Here is a 25,037-nt window from a genome sequence, read left to right on the forward strand (position 1 = left end):
AACTGCTCTCCTAGTTGTCTATAAACAAAAAGCTTTCCAATCCACTTAAATCCAAATCCTGCTAATTGAACTTGTCCTGTTATCTTTCTCCATCCATATGCAATCCAGGTAAATAGGATTTGGCTATTAGTTTTGCAGCTTTCCCCCTCTTTTTTTCATTAAAGATGACATTCAGAGAGATACTTAGATTTTAGCAACTCATCCTTAGGAAACACTGTTAAGCTGTGTCTCTGGTGTATATGCTGTAACATAAATAACAGTGTCCATCCCCGATTCCAGATTTTAGTCTCATTAATGACGATTTTATCTTTACCTTGAGTACATACAGTGGTCTCCCTTCATAGGATTTTCCAACAGAAAACATTTGAACAAGATCTGAATAAGTTCTATTCAGATAATGCATCCAGTCCTCAATCTGCAAATGCAAAAATAAAACCATTGCTTCAATCTTCATATTTCATGGAAAGAAACTGCAATGCATTTATTTGGCTCAGCTCTCAGTCCTCTCTCTATTTTTTGATTTTCCTATAGTTTTTTTTTTTTTTATCTTGTTTGTTTGATTTGTTTTCACACTTTAACCTTTATTTGGCACTCATAGCTCTATAGCCAGAGGCTGGATGCAGCCTTCACGTGGGATTTTTTTTTTCTATTTCATTGTTGGGTATTACTGGAATGCATAAGCTGTCCATCAAAAACATGGGGATCCGGCTAATCCACTAAGTATCAATGGAATGAAGAAAGAAGGTCCATGTTTCTGCCTGCCAGAACACAATGGCAAACAGATTGACATGCAGGACTCAGTGCTACCTGCAGTATTTGTTTTGTGGGCACCAGATCTTATGATGCAGGACTCTCCATGCTCAGCCTAGTGACTTTGTTTTGGTGAAGACTGAAACTGTATACATGAGCACACTAAAATCAACAGGAATTATTTACCCAGCCATCATCCAGGACAGTATTCCTCAGAAATGAGTATGCATCTGTTTTTACATGTTTGTACCTCCTGTGCAAATACTTAAGCATTTACTTGTATTGCTTCATTAAATGACTTAGTGTGACCAATCACTCACTGAAATCTCTTATTCAACTAGAGTAAAAGACCTACTTTCAAAACAAAACTCAGATGCTCTGAAAGATAGTTACATGTAAAGATAAGCCTTGAATACAAATATTAAATACTTTTTTTTTCAAGGAAGTGCCTATTTTTAAAGAGGAAACGCTCCTGAAGATGGACAGATAGCAAGAACTTGTAGAGAAAATGAAACCTTAGCCTTACTAAATACAACATTATAGTAGATAAGAGGAACAATACTAATTTTAATGCACCTCTTCCAGGGAGTGGTACACTTCGTAGTTATACCCAGAGAGGGACCTTCGATTCCTATGGGACCTCCCTCCAGTTTGATTTTCTATTGCTTGCTGTAGGTCTGATATGAGAATCCTAAGTAAAAAAAAAGATAGTGGTATTATTGAAAAACTAGAAGAGTACACAAGCTAAATCAGAACAACAATAATTTTTAGAAGAAATATAGCAGAAGTTAAACCATCCTGACTTTACTTCATCTGTTACATTTGACAATAGGTGCTTCAGGCTCACTTGAATAAAAGCTGCCAAATAAATACTCCAGCTGCTTTGAAATGTAACAGTGCCTTCAAAAACACAATAAGCTTGTTAAATGACTGAAACAGAATTATGTAAATAATGTAGCCAATGTGAAAAAGCACCCACTTTTGTTTGTTTATGGAGCAAATTTACTGTCTTCTTTTATAATCCAATTATATGATGTGATCATGGATCTTCAAAAACTGATTTCAAACCATTTCAAACATCTTTGTAAGCTTAGGAGAACACGGACACACTTTCTCTTGGGAGCGGATGAAATATTACATATAGTTACAAGTTGTAGAGGCAAAACTAAAAAAATAAGAACTTGTTAGCATAGCATTATCATTCTGTCTGAAACAAAAAAACCTGCAAACAAAAAATCTAAAGTGAGCTTTGTTGTTTACATTATCTACTTTGCTGTAGTATTTTGCCAGTTTTATTAAAATAACTCAGGAAAAATATGAAAAATGCTAAGTGAAATTTAAATATACTTGCATAAAAAGTGAGAGGTTCTTTGCATTAAGAGTAAAATGCAGGAAGAGTTGTGTAAGCTGAAACTTTCCTGTATATAAGAAAAATAAAAATTACACAAATACAAAATTATAATGTATAAAACATCTAAAAAGAATTATAATGAAGAAGCTGAACACCCACCAGACAGCAGCAGAAGCTATCTGTAACAACATTACTGTAAAACTGAGTCATCCTTGTATGCCCTCTTCTCCTAAAGCATGGCAATGTGTAATCACCATGCCACTAATTCACCATTCCCATAAAAAGACAGTCAACCTTTTACATTTTTTATAGGCATTAACTTCTGTGATTGGAAAAAGATGGAAAGAAATGGAATTTACTCTGCTCCTAACTCAGCTGCACAGCAGATGCCTCAAAGGTAATAGGTCTATCTGCATATAGAATCAAAGTAAAGGTTATTCTCATCTTCCAATGCATGAGTTGAGTAGTTGTGTAATTAGGAATTACATTGTTTTACATCAGCAACATTCATAAAGTAAACTAAAAGATTATAGTCTTGATTTGAGACGTGGTATATATACAATAAGACTAGTACTGTAAAGCTGATTAAAGGAGTGATTTTATTCAAATCATTAGGGCATCTTATAGTTTAAAAAAATGCTGGACTGCTTTGCAGAATTCTGATTAGTATAAACACCTACCAGAATCAAGCTCACTCTACTAACTTATGCATCTGTATTCTAAATGAGATTTGATAATATTTCTTTACTTGTAAATGACAATGTACTGCGTGTATTTATAACACAAAGGCTCTTAAGTCCCTCAGGACTGAGTGCAATGTAAGTGGCTTCTTTACCAAAAAACTTACAACTGAGGCAACTTGGTGCAGAGAGTTTATCTGATACCTGGCTTGTTCTCATGGCCATCTTGTCAGGAAATCAAATCATAAGAGAGATAAGCCTATTGTACAGGAAAGTGCTGGTCATTATTAGGGAAGCTGAAATGCTTCCTGATTTTGTAAATATGTTATAATTCAGGTAAGCATCACTGCATCAAGCTGAAATTTTACCTGGAGTTTGGCTCAGACTTTCCCAGTTCCAAAAGGAATGTAGAAATTTGACTCCATTGAGTGTGTGGGGAAAAATATTTTTTTAAAAATCGTGAACATCAGCCATGTGTAAAGGAGCTGAACAGTCTTAGCTGTGGAGCTGCAGTTCAGCTCAGGGCTGTGGTCCCCACCCCAGCGGTGCTGTGGGCATGGCTGTGCCTGGCCAGGCTGCTCCTGCTGCTCCCTGGCTCTGGCTCTTACTTCTCTCATGGTGTATCCTCCTGGCTCTTGTGGAGTTACAGACCTCAGGAGGCTTGTCAGGACAAGCACATGCTTTGCAGGGTTTTGCTCCTAATGGCTGGGACCAGCCAAAACAGGTAGCGAGGAGAATAAGAAGGAGAGCAAAGAACAAGTCTGGACCTGGTAAAATGCTGTTCAGTTTCCTTCCAAGTGCACAACTTGTGTGCCAAAAGTCAGAGAGATTTTCTCTGCGGAAGGTTAATCCAGTGTTTGTAGCATGTTTTTTGAGGTAAACTGCAGAGACCTTTTGCTCTGGCAGATCTTGTGCTTGCACATTGCTTTGCAATCCAAGCAGAGGTCTTCAAGTACAGAGTGTTTATAACACATATAAAATGTCCTTCTGTCATTTCATTGAAGGTGATTACTGTGAGCAGGAACAGCAGCAGATGTGAATACAACTGCTGGGTCACAGTAATTAGGGAACATTTTTTTATAAGCACAGGAAAACAATTAGAAAAAGCCCCATCTTGATTTTAAACATAAACAAAACCAAAGCAGTGCTGAACCCACATGAAAGTCACTCTGAACTGCAGCTATGGAGCTTGTGTACTTAATTTCCCAATGTTTGTTTCTGTATTTTTAGAACAACTAATTAAGAAGAGAGCACTGTTATAATAAATATGGGGTTCTGATGAGTACTATACATATGCATATATAAATACATCCACATTATGATTTACACCATCCTTTTATCACTGAGAAATAATTATAAATAACCTCATGTAGGTCTTTGTTCAGCAAATGTTTGAGAACTCATGAGCTGATTATTCAGATGCTTATGTATACCATTGAGAAGGCTTTAAAGACAAGATCATTACTCTTGTCCAGTACATCGTATGGATAAATATGAAAGGATAAATATACTCCAAAATTGCCTTGAATTTTTTTAAGGAGCACTATAAATATACTCCAAATTTGCCTTGAGTTTTTTTAAGGAGCACTATAAATAATATGTGAAACTAAATGTATTGCATTTGTACTGTATGGCTTGCACTGGTCGCTAGGAATGGAGAATAATAGAAGTAGTTCCTGTATAATTGATGCAGAAGTTTTGCCTCTGCATTTGCAGCTCACTTGTAAATAAACTTTGCTCATGCTAAATAAAGAAAGAGGCAAAGCAGGCTGCAGAATTAGTAATTACCAACCCTCTCTTAACAGATGTGATTTCACATATATTGAAAACACTTCAGCTTGACTCCAAAGGAGGACATTTAATTAAAGCTGCCTGCCTGTGGGAGATTTGCTGCTCTGCCATTAAAGCGGTTGTTTTCTTGGCAATGGCGAGCTGTCTGCCAGCCTAATTGCTGTGATGTGGAACGTATTTTCGAGCACACTTGGCGTGGTAGGTGCAGAGCTGCCCCGAAGGCCTCTCTGCAGCGAGGCACGGGAAGTGGAGCAGGCTTACGTGTACTGGATGTTTGCTTGATGGAGGAAGGGCAGCAGACTCCACGTCGTGTTCTGCGGTACTCGCACGTCAGCGACTGCGCCTTCGACGATGTGGAAGGGGCTGCTGGGCTGCCACAAGTCCACCTGTAGTGCAGGAACCAACCTGTAATTCACATGCATTCAGTGTAGGTGGGGAAGTCCAGGAGAAGGCATGCTTGAACCCTCTAGGCATGGTAGAGACAACACAACTGCATCGGCTGGTCCTGGTCCACACCCATGCTAACGGAGCAGATTTTGAGGGGTGATTGTGTCCAGCTTACCACAGCTCTCCTGGGAGATTTGACAATGGGAACAGAGAAGTGTTCAGAATATGCCTCCTCAAACAGATCAAAACAAAAGCTATTTCCAGCTTCATGCACCTCCTCAGACTACTATACATTCCCAATGTATTAACTCCTATCAAGTCGACGAATCTTTTTTATTTTGCAAGGCATTTTCTGTGTTGACTAAAGCAGCAAAAAAATATGCTAAAGAGATATAGAAAGCATAGCACATACCAGTGTTGTTTGCAAAATATACTCGAGCTTTATTCTTGATAATAAGCTGATCAGAGGTCAATAACAGGCCACCAAGACAATGAATACGCAATAATTTTATATTAAATGTCAAAACAACAGGATTAAGATAATCAGGTTATTACAATCTTGTAAAAAATGATAGCTACTGAACCACTATTGTTATTGTGCTATCTCTATCTGCACATATGTAAGGGATGTTTCTTGTCCATTTTTACTTACTTTTGTTGTCAAATCTGAAATACACTTGGAAATTTCAGACCGAGACATGAATTTTTAAGAAAACAAGAAAATTTGCAAATCACTTTTTCAAAAGGATTTGAAACTCAGTGTTCTGCAACCTGTAGTTAAATAGTGTACCAGCACATACTCTTTAACAGAGGTGAGCACAGTTCCTCCTCAGCCAGTGTGAGGACAGTGGAAAGAACACAAGTCAACACAACCCTTTACAGAGATTCTGGATATTCACAGGAGATTAAAAATGGGAGTTTCAGCAAAAATCTCTGTATCAACATGACAAAGAGGTATGTCAAGATCCACAGGCCTTAAAAATACATTTGTGAGCTGAATACAAGGAAGGAAATTGATACTGACTACACATCCACACATTTTTTAAAGAAAATCTAAAAAGGATTAATGCTTGATAACTTTGTCTTTTGGTTTTTTTGTCTTGTCTTTTCTGTTTTGTTGCAATCAGCTGTGCCAGGCTGCACTGATGAAGCTGTTGATACAGCTCATGAGTGTCCACTGCTTTCCTGGTATCTTAAAAGATTTTTATAATTTATACTTTAAAATCTTCTCGCTACTTTTATGCCATAGAAGCTATTTGAAAACCTGGTCTTGTATGGACCTCATTTGCAAGAGGGCAACAGTCTTGCAACTGGGAGATTACAGGAAGACAGGTTTAGTTCTCACCATTTCTCAAATGACCCTGAGTGAGAGTACTCTAAGAGGACATCTGATGCTGAACCTGGTGCTACCTCTTCTAGCAATGGTGACCTCAGCTCAGTTAATCCAATTAAATGCCTGCTACTTTGGAAGGAGCAGAACTGAAACACAGGACCAGCCTCTTGTTGCCAAAACCACTCTTTGTTTCATGCTGCCACAATATGGTCTCTGGATCCAAGTCATACTGGTGGGTGGGTGCAGCATCTTTTGAAGTCTAGCACCAGGACTGGCAAAGTTCACAGGGCTTGTGAAGCTGACAGCAGCTATGACAGATGGTCAGTAGAAACCAAAGTCATGAATTAAATGGTGCTAAATGCTGCTTACAAATAAAGATCATCTCACTGCACTAACACCCTATGTTTGTTAGTTTATCTGTCTTTCATATTTTGATAACTTATAGGCACCCAGTGAAATTCCCCCCTAATTCAACAGGAGTAATTTCCCACATGGTTAATATGTGTGTTTGACTTTTAAAAATACATATGCCATATGTGTATTTGACTTTTAAGATTCATTCCTAAAAAATATACATCAGAAAGGGTAATTTTGTTGTTCTTAGAGTAACAGTCTATCAATCAGCTCAGCTTGAGCCATCTTCATAAAAATAAAAACAAATTGTTACATACAAGCTAAGAACAACAGAGTGAAGTGTCTCCTGGCCAACTGTAATATCTAAGCACACAAAAGTGAAATAGAAAAAACTCCCCAACAAATTGCAACTGATACACACCTGAAATATGTCTTCATTCTTGACAGTTACTCAGGATTTATTTTGGTGAAACTCTCCATCACCATGGAGGGAATAAACCAACCAATATTCACACTATTAGTTATAACATCACCAGGATCTTTAACTTCTGAGGTAGTCTATTTGTTCCTCACATTACTGCCTATAAGTGAATATCAAAAGCAGAAGCAACCTTCTTTTAACTAATGAAATCTGTGGCATATTGCCACTATCCTCTTTCAGTGAAAATGCAATATTTCACTCCTGGCATTGTCCTGGAAGTGAGACAAATAAATCCCATATTTAGCATGCAAATCATTCCACTTCATCTCAGTTCCCTCTTTGGATAATTTGGCTTCCTTGACTCCCACTTCTCATCCTTTCCAATGTAAACAAAACAATTGGTGCTTCTCTGGGAGACATTACCTGTGCTGTCCAGAATACCACTTCAGTCACTGGCTGGATTTTGCCTTACAAAGCATTTAACAAGAAGCACATTTCTCCAACAGACATCTTATATATATTGCAGATGTCAGCTTGTCCTTGGTGTGACAAGTACATAAAAACTGACAAACAGAAAATGGATTTCAGAGCAAGCATGTTTGGACTGAGGAAGTCCACCTACCCTCTACTCACTGTCATCTTCAGGACACTTCATCATTGCATCTCCCACAGATACTGAGGGTCTTATTGAAGTCATCACTCTTATTTCAACATCATCCCTCTCACAAATATGCCTTGGATTTCCATGCTGGGCTATGCTGGCTAGTGAGTGGCAGTGAAACTAATTGCTGTCCTACCTTCTTCACTCACTGTGGTGGGGTATTGTTACCCCACACACTACACATGAGACTTTATACAGTATTATGGAGTGGTATGGGTGGTATGATTTGCTAGGTGGGAGAAAGATTCTCCAGCTACAAAACAAACTGATGCAGAAATCCTACAAAACTGTGTACAGTGTACAGCCAAATACTTGAACCTCAAAATTCACCTGGTATCTAGAGGCTAAAGGAAAAGCAATATGCTTTCAAGCATGCTCGCAAACCTAAATATTCTCATGTCCTTTGCAGAACACTCTTATTTGGACACCTTTTCTTGTCTTTCAAGCAGCAGGTTGCCTTTTAAAGGTGTTGGGATGTTTAAAGCCTCTGGATAACAAGCAGAGCCCAGGCAAGATTTTTCAGCAAGTTCAGACTTGGGACCAGGAGAGCAATTACTCAGCCCCTGCCACTCAAGTGTGACCATGAATATCTGTTCTCAGGCTCCCCAGATGCCCAGAGAATGCTCTTTCTCAGAATCTCACTGGAGGCATGAGCATCCTGACTTACTTTCTATGAGGAAAAAATGGTATGTAAGAGCATACAGGCAGATCTCTTTTTCCAACGCATTTAAACACATTACTGCTTTATTTGACAAAGAAAGTGTTAGAGATTATTAATTGTAACTACATAAAAAGTAGTCTTTTTTAACAGCCTGTTCTTTTTCCAACCTCACTTGTCCCATTAAAGTCCCTGTAGTTCAATTTTTTCTTAGGAAAGCCAGGTTTCTTTGTAGGCAGTTTATCTTTAAACTGAGGTCTCAAAGACAACTCAAATAAATCTATCAGCTCTTACTTGGACACCTTCCAAGGTATAGCAACCCTGAACTCATTAGTCATGTCTCTAGGTTTTGGTCAGTACAGTGATGAACAATCAGCATAAAGCAAAAGGACAAATATTCTAAATAGATTTGGGTGCTTAACTAATAGGATTCAGAATTTCTTCCAAAGTTAAAATTATGCAAATAATTTTCTGAGAACACAAACACATTATTAGTATAATCCTACATATCACAAATGGTGTACAGAAAACTCTTTTGCTCTGCCAAGAGAGAAAACAAAACAGGAAGATTTTTATTCACTAGCTCAGTTTTCCTCCAGCTCATCTCATGCCCATGGAAAGGAAGCCTGGGAAGAAAAGAGTCTCACTGTTTTTCCCCACAAACACTCTTATGGTTGCATAAATCCTACAGTCTTTTTTTTTTATATTCAAGTCACTGAAATAAATCCCCAGCTTCTTTAACCTGTGGGTTAGGCTGGTCTGTGAAATTAAAGACATTTTCTTGGGCAGTAGCCTCCAGTTGTCCCTCACTACCTCTTCATAAGCAGATGTTTAATTTCTTCTTCCATTTAGCCTCAAAGGAAGATGCTTAGTGCTCTCATCAGGTCTGCAATTATGTATCAATCAAAAGAGATGACTGATATTTGTCATGAAAATAACTAGAATAACTTTGTCATAACTTAAATTTAGTATCTGGAGAAAATAGCTTGTGATTTATCTGTGTTATTCCCCAAGAAGACAGTAATTTTGTTATATGTTTTATTACTTAGCAATTCCAGTGTTTATTCCTACTGAGTTGTGTCCAGCAATAGATGTGCTAAAGCTGGCCTTGTCCTTAACATCACCATGGATGGATTTCTTTGAGAAATGCTGTCAACTGTAAAGTTCAGAATATAATTATTGTTATGATGCCATTACTTGGCATTTCTGAATCTCTTGTAAAAGGTAATGTGCAGTCAATAATGAAAACAGGGGTGCTCTTTGCTCATGGGCTCTTGGATATAAATGGGAAACGTGAGTTTTCCATTTATATCCATGTACACATGTGAAGATGCATAAAAACCATAAGGAGTCATGAAAGTAATTAGATAAGTTTTCAATTATAAATGCAATAGTAGAAAGCAGAGAGTAGAAGTAGAAATTGCTTTAGCCTTACTGATACCAGCAGAGGTCTGACCACCTGAGATTTTATCCCATAATACGTGGGAAACACAGTCACTTACATGTGTGCACGTGCACAGTGTGCAACAGAATTTCAGACTTCTGTTAGTACATCTGAAAAGAAAGAAGCATGCAAGAATGACTCTTGCTCACTCTGACACTACTGCATAATTACAGCAGTGCTGTGGTTTACCTGGAAAGTGCCGAACTGCTCCTCTTGAATGTCTTCACCCTTGCAAATATTTTCAGCACCAGGACTGATTTCATCCTCACTTGCTTCTGCCAATTAAGGAACTTAATTGACAGTTCTGATTGCTAATCAGCTTCAGCTACCCTTTATGTGCTGCAAAATGGGCCAGTGGCAATCCAGGGTGGAATTCCCTGTGCTTTCTAAAAGGACTTACAAGGAGGTCCCAGTGCAAAGTAATTTAGGTTTCCAATTGAGTGCACTAGACATTTTACTGGCTCTAACTTTTCAGTATTTATTTGCTTTTCACTGAGGCTGGTAAGAGTAATTGTGCCAATAAATTGGGAATGATTCATGGGATTGCAACAACCATAACACTGGCAGGAACAGAACATAAACAATGCACAGCTTGAAGTTTTGAGTTTTGCAAATCTTTGTGGAACTATAATGAAGTAATGGTCTTCCCATTCTATTTACACTAGTATAATTTTACACAGGGCTCTACATTGAAAAGAACCTGTAGGCTATTCCTCAAGAGAGTCACTGAGATAAAACTCATACCCAATTACATAGTAACTGAATATCCGTTCTTACAAGTACAGATACCACTGAGCTAAGTATATTTGAAAGACGTGAAAAAGTCTTTAACAGACTCATTAAAAAATAGCCAAACCCTTCTTTTGTTTATTATTAAGCTATTTATAGCTTGGTTCAAATTGCAGTTTTTTCTGCACCTCATGGGAAATAGAATAGTAAGCCTTGGATTTGATTCTGCTTCCACTGGGGGTGTGCTGATGATTTGTTGAGCTCAGGCTGAGGCTTCCTTGGAGAAAGCAGATTCCTTCCATCTCAGAAGTCCATGCTTTTTGTGTCTTGTGAGGACAATACTTTCACTACCTGGGCTATTCTGCTCTATCGTGCGATAACATTTTCCTTCTGAGCCTGGCAAGTGGTTTCCAAACATGTATTTTGATATATTGATGAATGCCCTCTGTTGTCACCTGATGTTCCTTGTGTATCTGAAATATTCTAATATCTGACTTGAAACCTAACCATGAGCTAGGGTATAATCTAGACTGAAAACTAAAGCATCTAAAGCATAATTTGCTGTAGGTACAAAGTAAAATACAGGCAGTCCTGGCTGCTGAGCCAGTTCTTTCCTTCTGCAAATACGAATAGCTCCACTTGGGCTGACAGGCTTTCTTACTACATTTTCAAACAGGCTTTTGTCCTCTGAAGCCTTTTTAAACATTTTCCTGTGGAGGTGTAAACTATCAGATTTATAGCCAAGTGATCTTTTCCCCCTATGAGACATTTTTTCTGATTCCCTGAACTGCAATGACAGGATCAATTCAGGAATTACAATGGATAAGCAGCTGCTGTAAGGGCTAGAAAACAAACAAAGGGGAATGGAGTTCTGGCTTCAAGGCCTGCTAGGCTGGCTCCTCCCAAAGCTGAAGAAGTGCCTGGCTGTGCCCAGGAATTTCTTTTATAAAAACTACTGAAGAATGAGTGGTCTAACTCTATTATGCCAGGAATGTTCACAGAGCAGGTTTTTTTTGCTACCTATACAAACAGTCCCAATGCCAGTCAGGCGTTATGTGATAAAAAGTGCTTGTAGACCACCAATGGAATAGAAGTTATCACTCAAGGCTCAAATGAAGTGCTACTTCAAAAATAACACTTACAAAGGAAAATTCCAGAGCACATAAACAGAATCTGTTGCATCAGTGGACCTAAGAAAATCCCCGTTTCTTTGCAAAGCACTTGGGAATGTGACATTTGTTTCTGTCAGTCAGGTCCAACAGAATTAAAACCATGAAATGGCTCATAAATCAGCAACAGGCTCCTCAAACTGTCTTCTGAACAATAAAGAGTAGGAGAAAATAGGCAGTCATTGGAGAGATGTACAAAGCAGAGGGACGGCAGATGGACAAGAGGAGGCCTGGGGAACAGAGAATGGGCAGTAACATGAATGTTACTGTGGTACTATCATCCTAAATATTTCTCTTTCATTTGTTGATTACTGCAATAATTTGAAAATTATTAGAGTGGAACACTGAACTTGCAAAAAGATATTTCTGGTATTAAACACTAAGTCAGGATTAAAGATTTGTAGTATATATATAAAAAGATAAATTATTTATAACACTGAAGACTGCAAGAGAAAATGTTAAATTCAAGACTGGCACCTGTCTTGAATTACATTCAAGACAGCAGCCAATCTAAAGCTGGACAGCAATCGATAGCTAGGAAAATAAATAATTCCCTGAGTTTGCACTTGAATTGTCAAAGTATTTGCTGCATATTAGTCCATCACCACCTTATGAAAATGTTCCTCAGCACTGCTATGCAATATACTTGTCATACATGTATAGTATACTTTCAGACTATACATCTTCCATGAAAGTCAAGTCAGGAGCTCCACCATCATTTATCTCTGTCATACTCAATGTCACGTCTACCCCAGTGGGCTTTGACACAAGGTCTGTGCCAAATGTGTCTAAGCATGTGGGGTGGTGCTGCTGGTAGGAAGCACAATTACCAGGGTCTTTATTTTTCTTCCCCACAGAGACTGATAGAAATGATGTAGGAATATGCTGGAGACAAGAGATACTGCTGTACACATTCTGCCAGCTGCTACCTACCTCTGCCACTCAGTAAAAACCAGAAACTGCTATCTCCTGCCTCAAAAAAGAGCATGGCTCTCTGTTCCCCACTTGTCTCATTTCTTCTGACCTCAGACATGTATTGCGCTAAGAAACCATTGTATATACAGTAATGCATGATGCACGAGTTTCTTGAGAACTTGTTCTGGAGAGATGTAGTCCTACAGTGAAGGGCTGGTGGGGAGGCACAGGGAGCTCTGCTCAGCCTGGCTGAGACAAGACCAGTCAGGGCCAGAGCCCCCCTCCTGCTGCTTTGAGCTGGAATGCAGCTGATCTGACTCAGTATATTTAGGCTTCTATATTTCTTCTTTACTGTAGCTGAGTTTATTGGTTAAATACATGCACGTTCAGGCAACTTTACAAAACTCACAGCAGAAAAATTTTTATCTGTAGGGCTGGCTATTTTTACTGGCAGTGCAGATCTACATGCTATGTTCACCCTACCAGGGAAAAAAAGCAATATTCTGTCACCTCAAAATTAACAGAACCAGCCTATGAAGGAATCAATTTATAATAATGATTAATAACAAAGTACTGTGGGCAATGGAGCTACAGACCAAAACTAATTTGTGGAAATTACTCAGCAAGTGATTATGACTAATGTGATTTGCCACTGGGCAATTCATGAACAAAAGTAAAATGTGTGGAATGAAACATTCATTATCGATTATTCACTCAGTATAGACAATGGCATTCATACAGTAGCAGAGCCTGGACAATTTGGGTAGAATTCAGGGATTTGTTACACCAAGCATTATATGGACTCTTTTTATTTTTTCCCTTAAAAAGCGGGGGCAAATATCCCTCCTAAGGAGCTCCAGATGCTAGGTTTCAGATGTTCTTAGGGACTACACCTTCTGTAAAGGTGTGTGAATTAGCCTTACAGCTTAGGTATTGGTAGAAGAGCAGTCCTATTTGACACTAAAAGGTTTCCATGTTGACTAAAAACTCTCAGTAGCCCTTTAAATTCTTATATGAATTTTGTGGGTTATGTTTTGGCTCAACTGTCACTGTCCAGGTTAATCACTGGGGACACATTCTAAGATACTTCAAATACATCAAGACATATAGCCAGTTCCGAGATGATCCTTCAAGGATGTCTCAGTGTAGTTTCTGTAGAGGCACATTTGGGAAAGTATTCTTTTGGTGTCTGGTGCTTTTCCCAAAAAGGATGGACCTTGCTGAATTATATGTCATTGGCTTCAGCACAGCAAAAGGCAGAGCTCTCACCACTTCCTTCCCCACTGCCTTGGTGTTACAGCAGACTGTAAATGACAAAATCTACTGAGGAAAAATGAGAGTAAGGACAGTAATTAAGAAGCTGGCAGATAAAATAAAATGAGTGAAATGACACATTGCTGTTCTTTCACTGCTGGTTTATTTTCTTCTTGGTTCTTTTCCCTTGGTCCAAATCAGAAGACAATAAGGAGTGGTATCTTTGCATTTGCTTTATTTTCTGCCTGACACCAAAATATGTTGCTTTTGCAATAGGATCATCAGGATTATTTTTTCAAGCTTCTTTGTGATAATGCCCTTCAGAAGCATAGGGTTGTTTGAACTGAACAGAGAGAAGTTTTTTCTTATAATTCTTTGGATTATGAGATGTACGTCAGAAGAAAAGGGTAAGTCACTCTGCCTTTCAAGTGTAAATTTAAAGGCAAAAGGAAATGGCTGGAATGAGCACAGAACCCCACAAGTCTACAGAAAACCTCCCTCCACAGGAGGAGGAAGCCTGGGATGGGAGGGATTTTGTTCCCTTTGCCTTGTTACTACAGATGGTCTGTTCTGTGCAAAGAAATCCTGCAATAGGCATACAATCCATTTGTGCAGAATCTATTCTGTGCTTGCACTGTCCTGGGAATTTATTCAAAATATTTATGTTGTGCATGGATCTCACCGAGGTAAACTGGGCTCCCCAAATGACTTTTGCACCCCAGTTCCTGTTTGACTAATGGGGACTAATCCCGACATTCCTAGAGAGCATAACTTTTGGTCCTCTGAAATACACCTCATCACTAATAGACTAACTTTCCAGGGTAGAGAAACACATCTGAATTGAAACCTAAGTGCTTCTATTCTACTCAATTCATCAACAAGTTTTATTTCTATTGAATTTTCTTGTTCTTATAATACTGACAATGGTAGAGAATACTATCAGGTCATAGCATAACTCAGGTTGAAAACTTAATTTTTCACAACTCTGAATAACATTACAAAACTGTAATATCTTGAAAGGATCCTGGTTCCATCTTTATTTCCCCCTTGAGGATAGAATGCGTAAGTAATGTAACAGGTTGGTATTAATTTACTGGTCAAACCAAAATAGATTCAAAGGAGATGTGTCTTTAAACTAGTTCTGGTTTTCTGACTCAAAAATGAAAATATCCAAAGTGCAGTCTTTGTAATTATAGCAATTCCTACATCTCTGTTGACACTCCTGCTCAAATTTCTGTTGTTTGTCAGGCATATTGTGTTAAGACGGCAACAGGACTATATCTGGGGTTTGTTTGCAGCTTATTTTGCACTACTGAGGGTTTTGGGGGTTTTTGTGCACTGTCTTCCATTTTCTCCAGAGCATATAATCAACATTGTGCTTAAAGGCTCATATTTAAAAAACAGAACATAAATCCACTGTCCATTGAATTTCAACTCTGGAAGTCTTGGAGGGAGGGAAGGACAGGGGAGAATTGACATGGTGACTTAAAAATTGCACAACTCCAAATACAGTGTTCTCCAGTGAGGCTGATGACTTCCAGCCACAACTGACTTCTGCTGGTATTGTAAGGACTGGGTATTTCTGAGGAGTGTCATTATTGATCCACTTCTTCATGAGGGAATAACTTGAGATCTTTTTTGTGGGATGGAAATATGATAAATTAATGTTTAACATATTTATTACTTGTTATCCACTTGGGTGTCTCTTCCACCCCATGCAGATGGGCAGTGAAGCAGCTGCAGATGGAAGAGCCCTAAGACCTGACATGCAGCCAAACCCAGCCTGTGTTCATGAAACTGGGTGTCACTACACTCTCTCTTTTTTGAGTCTTCCTTTCAACCTCCTCAGCTTAGTTTCTCATCAGAATCAATCATTTTCTAATTAAGTAGTCAGATTCTGCTGAAGTTTGCCAAAATTTTATTATCCTGCTCTCAGAGTTACAGTATGCCATTATTTAGTCAAATTTCTACTGCTCCCACTTTGATTTGAAGGAATCTCTTTCTGGGAGCCTAAGGGAGCCCTGTAATGAGAAACAGTTACAGGAAGGTGAGTAACCCCTTTGCTTTGCAGGGTTTACAATATGAGGAGAAAGGAAAAACCACATGTGCTCCCTCTTTATGTTCCAACATCCAGGGGGGAGAAATTAATGCAAAAAACAGCTTCCACATGTATTGCTCGGGTTTATGGCTCTGTATTTTCCTAATTGGGAGTAAAACAAGTATCCTTTCTGGGGTGTTACAGTAACATTCTCAGGTGAAGGTCAGGTCCTTAATAAACAGTGCAGAAACAAATATGAGACAATATTCTTTAGGAGTGTTGGGCATTGCAGTGCAGAATGTGGTAATGCATGGCATCACGACACTGCCTCTGTTGAACACTGAAATTTTTCACGCAACATCTGCACAGGCTGGGTGTCTTGAGAATGAGGGTTCCAAAAACAGCATCTTGAATGGGGAACTAACCAAACACACTGTTAAGAAATGCAGATGTGATGAAGACAGCCTCAGCTTTCCTACTTAAAGCTAGTAAGGTGTCAATGTCTTGACTGCTGGAGTATTCACAGAAGTAAGCCTTCTCCTGGGCTAAGGTAGCTAAGTTCTCTTTCTTTAAAAAACACTAGCAAGAAAGCTTCATCATAATTGAAAGATGGAAGGGTGTAAGAGCTCTTCTAACATCTTAGTTTTGTTTCATTTGGTATGCAGACAGAGCCTTGATTTACTTGTATCCCAGATGTTAACTATTGGACTAGAAAATTATACGCACCTTCATTTGTTCCTCACTGAGAAAACAATCATTTATGTAAGGATTCAACAACAGAGGCAGAATTACATCACAGATTGCCTCATAGTTTGCTGGAGTTCAAGGCAGTGAACAGCCCAAAGATTTTGCACATGCTCTAAGTGCTGTGGCACTCAACAGATTGATTAAGCTGTTACTTCCCTCATTCTGCTAGGGTTAGGCTGTTTTGGTGACTATTAATGAAGCTTATTTTTGGAACCCTAGGTGCTGGGAATTTTAAACCTTCTGTGCTGAAAGACACAGACCTGCAGAGATCACTGCATTTGACTTGAGGCTGTGGAGGAGGCTTCCAAAATTGATTGACAGCACTGGGATTACAGGTGTTTAGTTGGTTGGAAGTGTGTAACATCACAGGGTGGAAAACTCAGAATTTGGGGTTTTAGAATACAGTAATAAATATGAAGCAAGATGGGGGTTTTAGGGTGGAGACAGGTTGTTCTTCTTTACCATCTTCTTCCTTCTTCTTCATGGGTTTGGGTGGTATTTTATAATTGGACAGAAAAGTCTGCATTGCAGATTTTGAGTGATCAGTTATTGGGCTAAAAGGGAAAATAATTGTGGTTTCATTTCTTAATTGGATAGTTTAGCCTTAAAAGACCTCATAACAAGAGATAGCCATTTTGTGCCTTGCTAATGAAAGACTGCATTACTCACAGCTGTGAGGCTGTAACACTGATAAGAAACAATAAACACCTGAGTCTGAACATGAACTATTGTCTCAAGTGCCTTCAATCCTGAAAAAGGAGAAAAAGGAAGCAGAGAACCCACAGCCTATCCCTTTCCCACAGTGCCTGGTACAGTTCTTTTTTTTTTAGGACTATAGACCTGGCTTACAGGTAGTCACCATCCTCTGAGACAGTGGGTCAGACTGCTGTGGAAAGACTGCCTCTGCAAGCTGTGCCAGCAAAGCAGCATGCTGCAGAGTGCTCCTGTGCTGCACTGCTGCAGTGCCACTGTTGCTTTTCATTTGTATCTGCAGAAAAAGGCCAGGGAAGAAAGATTTTTGCTTACTATCCTAGACACTCTGTCATCTGCCTCTGGAAAATTATTCTGACAGAGAGATTCTTAAACTGAAGTCTTTTTCATGTTGCTCTTTGTGTTCACAATTTGAATTAACTCACTGTCTTAAATTACACCATTGAGCAGATAATGAAGCAGCTATGTATTCTAGCAAGAAGTGTAAGAGCAAAGAAAACAAATTTGCAAGTATGGCACCTGCATCACTTTAATGAATTAAGTGTTCTTAAATTTGTCAGGCACAATGAATCTAATACCTATGTTATTTTATTGGTAAATTAGGAATTTAATGGTCAAAGACTTCTTTCCAGATAATAAAATAATTTGAAGTGCCAAATGAAAGGCAAGTCAGAGAATCCACTACAGTCTTCAAAAACGATCATAAAAAGAAGATGAAAATAATCAAACTCACCTTAAGCCTGTTGAATGCAGCCTTCAGGATCTGTGTTTCCCTCTCGCTCTCAGGAACAACTCGTATGACTTTATCACTGCCAATAACAGAAAATTGAATTGGCACTTTAAGACTCCTTGCAGCAGTACAAAGGGACAGTAATTATGTTCAGATAGCTGTAATTGTGCCCTTTTTCAGCACCTATAAAATGTTGGGTTAGCTGGAGCTCTGCTTCTAAACTTGCTGCTGGATTATGCACTTCCATATAAATGATTTGCTCTTTACAGATCAGTGTCAGCTTGACCTTCCATTTACATGCAAATATTTTGTTCATTCCTTCTAAGTTAAACCATTCAGGCTGACATCTTCCATAATGAACATCTGCCTCAGAACAAAAAAAATATTTTTTTTCCAAAATGATTGATCTGTTTCCGAGGATGAGATTAAGTAAAATACATTGTTTTTTTTATGTTTAAACCTTTAATAGACTTTGAAAAGTTCATTGGTTTATGCATTCAAGGGGAGAGTTGACTTGAGAAAAGAGGTGATCTTCATATCAGGGCATGCCTTTTGCTTTACCCATTAAAACTTACACAAATTTTGTGAAGTAAATAGCTAGTCATACATGCTCAGAAGATTCTAGATAATAGTAGCTGATATTATTCACTTTCTTTAACAGAAACCAAAATAGAGTAAGTTTAGGTAAGATACAAGCAAGAAATTCTTTGCTGTGAGGAGCACAAGAATGATTGCCCAGAGGAGCTTTGTATGCCTCATCCCTGGAAGTGTTCAAGACTATGTTGGATGAGGCTCTGAACAGCCTGTTCAGGTGAAAAGTGTCCCTGCCCATGGCAGGCAGGGGGGGGGTGGAACTAGATGACCTTTAAAATCCCTTCCAACTCAAGCCATTCTACGATTCTGTGATCTCAATGATCTCATAATTTTGCAAACAGGAAAGAAGAAATTGAATGACCCTGCAATGATCAACATCTGTCATGACTGATGGGATGCTGGAGACCACAGACAATAGAGGGGATGATCATGTAACTAAAATATCAGCCACACACAAGAAGGACAAAATAACTTTAAAGTGGCCAGAGTGAATTCTGGCATTTTCCTACATTTTGAGTTTTTAATTTATATTGTTGATAATCAGTACTTCTCTTCCAAAAGACATTGGAGGTCATGCATATCTTTATTTCTACAGTTCCATCCAGTAGCCAGAATGCCCTTTAAACAATTTTTTTATCTACAGTTCCTATATTATCTGGGAATTTTAAACAGTAGAATTTCCCTTGACATTGAGAGTTTTGACCCTTAAGTGTCTTGTGAGCTCTCCTCCTTTGCTGAAGGCTCTGAGTCTGGAGGAACCTATTTGGCCAACTAGAAATAGCACTGCTGAGTGTGCCCTTCCTGGCTCACTGTTCTAGGAAGGCTCCCAAGCTGCTGCTGTTCTCAGGCACTAGGTCTTACCTTTCTTAACTGCAGCTACAGCTCTGGAAGGACTCATCTTTGTTGCAAAAATCCTTAATACATACATAGGTAAGCATTAAGTACTGCCAGTTCAGAAGAAAGCACTACTGATAAATTCTGAGTTCTGAAGTGGCTTACCTGTTTTGGGAAATAATTTCCCCTTACCCCCTATTCTTTTTAAGTAATTTCTCTACAGTCAACATTTGGTCCCCTTGGTTAGCCACTGATCCTTTTTTCTGTCTCAGCTCTCCAGTTTTTGTTCTCACCCCTGCTGACAGGTCCCAAGCCTTCCAACTCCTACATGGCATTAAAGCTTTTGGTCCAGTTAGACTCCAGGCTACTGCTGCAATAACACTGATGTACCCACAGGTGTGGACCTTAGTCCATTTGCCTTGTCTGCTGTTGACCTTATTGGACAATTGGTTTATGCCTAAGAAAAAAAAAATATTTCTGAAAGCTCTCTTGTTATAATTTGGCAGCCCAAAAAATTTAGGAGAAATTACTATGCTTCCAAGCCAAGTTTAACCTCCTGTTTTGGAGCTTGCACAGAGAGGAATACATCTCTTAGAGTACTACAAGTGCTGCATCTTTTAAAGGAAAATAGATGCTTTTAATTTATCATAGATATAAGAGCAATATTCTTTTCCATTACTCATGTTTTTCTAAGTACTAAATTGCTGTTCAGAAGAAAATAATGAAAAAGTAATAAAGAAATAATGATTGCCCAGGAAATTGATGTAGGTAATAAAGATTCATCAGACATTTCTGGAAGGATTGGTACAACCAACATATAAAAACCAGATTTTAATGAAATAAGTAGCTAAACATGTGTTACACAGCTGTAATGGAATTTTGAGGGAGCGGATATCACTTAGGTATGGTCTTGAATTAATACTGTAAACTGTCTTCGATTAGCTCAGCAACTCTGTCCTTTCCATTGTGATGGAAAACCTGCCCTAGAGAGGAAAGTATTGGTGCTGTGACAGATTGATCACTTGACTCATTATTGGGAAATGCTTCAAGCTGTGGCTGAGTCTGCTGCTAGAGCACTCATAGCAAGCAGTTTAGCATGTCAGTTTCAGTATTTTATTAAAAGATGGTTAAGCTATTATGACAAAGCCCTTTCAATTTTTGTGCATGCAAGATATGGGAACACACTGGATTCCTGGGAGCTATCTGACACCCACTTTTGTAGGTTGGCTAATCAGTGGATAATCATTATGCATTCTTCAACAAAGCACAAATATGAAATCTAGCTTTACTTCAGATACCTACAGTCTTAAAGTAATTTTTTAGCTTTATAGTTTTTCTGGTTGCATTTCACATTAAAAAAATCCAATTATTACCTTAAATGCTATGCAACACCTACTGAATTTAGGATAAAAATTTTGTAACCTACCCAACAAAAAAAGCCAACAGAATCTATCAGATCATGTGTTAATGTGGTTGATAAATGGCAGCTGTACCCCAAACACTCAGGACCATCCCCTGGTGAAGTCCCTTGCTATCCTTTATGTTGAGCTGTTGAGGAGAAAGAAACAAGTAATCATATATATATCTCTCTAGGGAAAATTTTGCTGCCTGCAGACATATGTCAGCAGTCTGCTGATTTATGCAGGTAAGGTTATTTTTGTAACCATGATGCCTCTAAATCTTTTTTTTTTAAACCCTATTTTAAAAAAATTCTAAACAAACAGCAAGATGGGATATATTTTGTATAAATTATATAGAAATTTATGTCCACCATGACAAACTTTCAATTTACCCCTAGCAATTAGGCTAATGGAATTTAAAGCTAGGACTTAGTGAGATCTCTTGAATTTTGTGTAAACACAAAATTGTGTTGAAAGCCTTTGCCAAGAGCAGAACACAAGCTTTAGTAAATGAACTGACCGAAGGAGTGTGGTGAGCAGAGCAGAAGCCAGACTCTGATGTCCCCAGGGACAGCCTTATGTCTGAGTGAAATGGGTGACCAGCTGCTGGCCAGCACTGACATGCAATGACCACTTTTTTCCCCTTCATCATCCCCTTACATTTTTCAGGAACAGCATGAGAAATGACACAGCTGCTTTTGAAACACAGAATATGCTACGTGGCCCTGGGAAGGTTGATACTCCCTGATGCCAATGGGGACTAAAACTTTTTGGTTTATTTCTTTGGCTTTTTCATTTAATTTTTTCCCAGTTACTTCTTTACCATTTACTTCATAGTTTTACTCATCTATGAACAGACCAGATGGATCCAAAGAAACTATTCTGCAGCACATCTACTTCTTTACTGATGGAATTAGCAGTTCTCTCTCATGAAACTTTCCTGATGATGTCACATGGCATGAACTGCATTTATATAAATTCCTCATTTCCTTCAGGAAAATCCTTTTTATTGTTTTATTCTCCTGACTAATGTGAACCTTAATCAGATTTCTGCTCTCCCATGAAATTTAATAAAAGTATGTTTACAAAGGCTCTACAAGTATTTTAAACATAGTTTAAGAAGTGATATGCTATAAATCAAATACCTATAGAAAAAAATAGGAACGAAAATAAATCTTCGCTTACAGGCATCCATTCCTAATAGTAGAGGAGGGATTACAGTTCTTGAGAAAAAACTGCCATAGTTGCTGTACTTTAGAGGTTCATTAAGGCTGAATGACACATCTGAAAAGTTCTACAGTATTAAAGCCTCTTGTCAACTCCCAATATGCCATCAGATATAATTTATGATGAAAGATCAATTGCTTAATTCCCTTTCCTCCACTAAATTCTGATAGTCAAAAGGTTAAGAAATAATTAAACATTAATGCTTTTCTCTCTCTCTTACTTCGATGAAGAGTTTTAACTGTGATTCAATACTGTTACAAAATCCAGATAGACATATAAGGCTGGGCTTCTTCCTGAGACCTGATGGGTACATCTAGAAAGGGAACTTCACAAAACTTCCTGAACCCTTCCTTATGGTTTTGTGAAGAGAACACTGTATTGTCTAGATAGCAATGTATATATTTTCTACCTTTTAGCTATTAAGGCAGAAAAACTGAGCCCATTCCTAGTATAAGAAGGAGCTAGCTAATTTATAATTTTGAACAAAAAATAGTTGCTTGGGTAATGGAGGCAGAAATGTTGAGGAGGCAAAGTATGTTATTGCGTTATATTTATCAGCACAGCACAGATGACTTCTTAGGAAGATGAACTTTCATGCTAATTTCCAAGTATGGAATATCTGAGTTTCATAGATGTTTATCAGGTGAAAAAAGGGTTTCTTTACCCAGCAGGAAACTTTACAGACTAAAGCAATGCTATATTACTAGCAGTATTCCTCTGCACAGCTTCATTTCAGAGACATATGGTAGGGGAATGTTAGTATCTGCAAAAATTTCAGTTTTCACTCCAACTAAGGAACAAAGCTTTTCCAATAAATCTTGTCCTCCCATGTCTCATAAACACTGGCTATAGGGCCACCTAGCTTAAACACAAGTAGTGGGAACCAATTGCTTCAGTGCATATCTCTGTCTCAAAAAAGAATATTGAACTGTGTATGGTAATGAATGCTGTCTTGCTTTCATCAGCTGTCATCCAATCATGTGCAAAAGAAGAGAGAAAGAGGGCAGTGATTCAGGGCAGAAAATAAAATAAGAAGTAACAAGACCAATAAACACTTAAACAAACAGACCAAATCAAGCAACCAGATGACAAGGAAATATTGTGCTAACTGTGCAGGATTAAGATCTGGGGGAGGCTGTAGTAATCTGCTTAAATGAAACAGCATGTATACTCATTCATAGTAATTTCCTAAGAAACATACTGTAATAACATATTTGCATGAAACAGCTGATGATTGTTTAACTTGGATACAATCCTTCCAATGACATATTATTTGAACTCCTGCTACTTTTAAAGAAAGGATCATCATCATTCTGGTAACATATTATGGAAAGAAGCTTCTGCTATAACCCCATCTACTTCTTTATTGCCATGGCCTATGGCAATAAGTGAGCGGCTCTGTAAGGAAGCAAGGAGTAGATGGTGATGGAGATGCTGTCAGGCCTGGCATAGGCCTGACAGGACCAGAAAATTTATCTGTCCATCTGGGTGCTCCTCTGCCCAAAGAGGAAAGCTTCCCCTTATCCTCCCTTTTTATCCTGCAGAAGCATGTTGAGCTTGCATGGTGGGGCCAGACAAGCTTAATTTAACGCCCTGGTTAGGCTCTAGCAAACAATTACTCCCTAGCCAGTGTCCTGAACAGATCTGACTACATCAGCTGCATACATTTTTTCCTGTTCTTCATCCTCCCTTTCACCACACTTCTACCTTGCTTTTGCTACCTTCTTTCAAATAAACAACCCATCCCTAATTACTTTTCTCCAACTAGTCCCAGCTTTGATATTGGCACCCAAATCTAGCATTTCTAGGTAATCTCAACTTCATGTGGTATCACTGATAGGGTTACCCAGATATTGCTGCCCAAAAAAGTCCCCATTACTCCCTTTTAATTACCTGTGAAATTCAACCTTTTCTCAAATATCTCCTGTGGGAGGATGGATTATGAGAGAATAGAGATAGTGCTGAAGGCAATCTTGCCCCTGAGGAGTTGCACCTGTACTAATTACCAAAGAGTAGGAACAGCCTTGCCTTTAATAGGTCACAGCTGTGTCCAATAAGGATGGGTGTTTAAAAGAAAAGTCAGCTAGCTGAGAGGAGAGTTAGAGGGTTGGAGGGAGGTGGCTGTGCAGTAAGGGTCAGGTGTTCACGTTAGGGACAGTAAGGGTTAGTGTGTGCTTCTAGGGACAGAAAGGGTCAGGCAGTTGTGATAGGGACAGGAAGAAGTCATTCAGCTGTGTGGAAGTATGAGAAAAGAAGTCAGTGTCAGCAGAGCTGCCTGTAAGAACTCACAGAGAGAAGGTATGAAAGTAAGATAATAAACTAATGGTGACAGTCAGTTCCCATTACTGTTGGCTGGTGCCAAGCACCAACAATTGGTGGCCCATATGGGGATGGGTTCTGACAACCTCTTCCTTTACCTTCTGCAAGATCCAGCTGTACTTGACAGTGCTCTCTGAATCTTTTGTCAGCTTCTCACATTGCCATATTCAGTAATTTCTCATGTCATGTCCCATCATTTATCCATGTCTTGATCACTTAGCTTAAGCTCAGGCCAGAGTCCAGTCCATGGCCTGCACATTCCTGCAGCTGCCATCACTCTGATATCCACACAGAAGCTCACTGGCTTCTCTGAGCTTCAGAGTTGCTTCAGCTCGTTCTAAGCCCCATGTACATTTTGAGACAACTGCAGGCACTATTTCCAAATTAAGTATCTCGGGCCTCTGTGCAGCAGATTTGCCCTTGGCCTCAGTGAAAGAAAGAACACCAAATCTGTCAGAAGGTTGTTACAGAATTTAGATACCAAGAGCAGAAGGGTGAAGGGGAAATGGTTCAGCAGTAGAGGACTGCATTAAACTTTTT

The 25,037-nt window shown here is 38.7% G+C and overlaps 1 protein-coding gene across 1 annotated transcript in view; it reads right to left on the reverse strand.

The window, feature by feature from the left end:
• CPA6 (carboxypeptidase A6) overlaps window positions 1–25,037 on the reverse strand; it is an 86,281-nt gene that overhangs the window by 26,459 nt on the left and 34,785 nt on the right. Inside the window, exons 3-6 of the mRNA XM_031503736.3 lie at window positions 18,127–18,202; window positions 4,834–4,958; window positions 1,327–1,441; window positions 314–415 (exon numbers count right to left, since the gene is read on the reverse strand). Of these exons, the coding sequence (XP_031359596.3) occupies window positions 314–415; window positions 1,327–1,441; window positions 4,834–4,958; window positions 18,127–18,202 (418 nt within the window). The remainder of the gene's footprint in view (window positions 1–313; window positions 416–1,326; window positions 1,442–4,833; window positions 4,959–18,126; window positions 18,203–25,037) is intronic.

Source organism: Lonchura striata, chromosome 2, assembly GCF_050655825.1.
Source record: "Lonchura striata isolate lonStrDom1 chromosome 2, ASM5065582v1, whole genome shotgun sequence".
Classification (NCBI taxonomy): domain Eukaryota; kingdom Metazoa; phylum Chordata; class Aves; order Passeriformes; family Estrildidae; genus Lonchura; species Lonchura striata.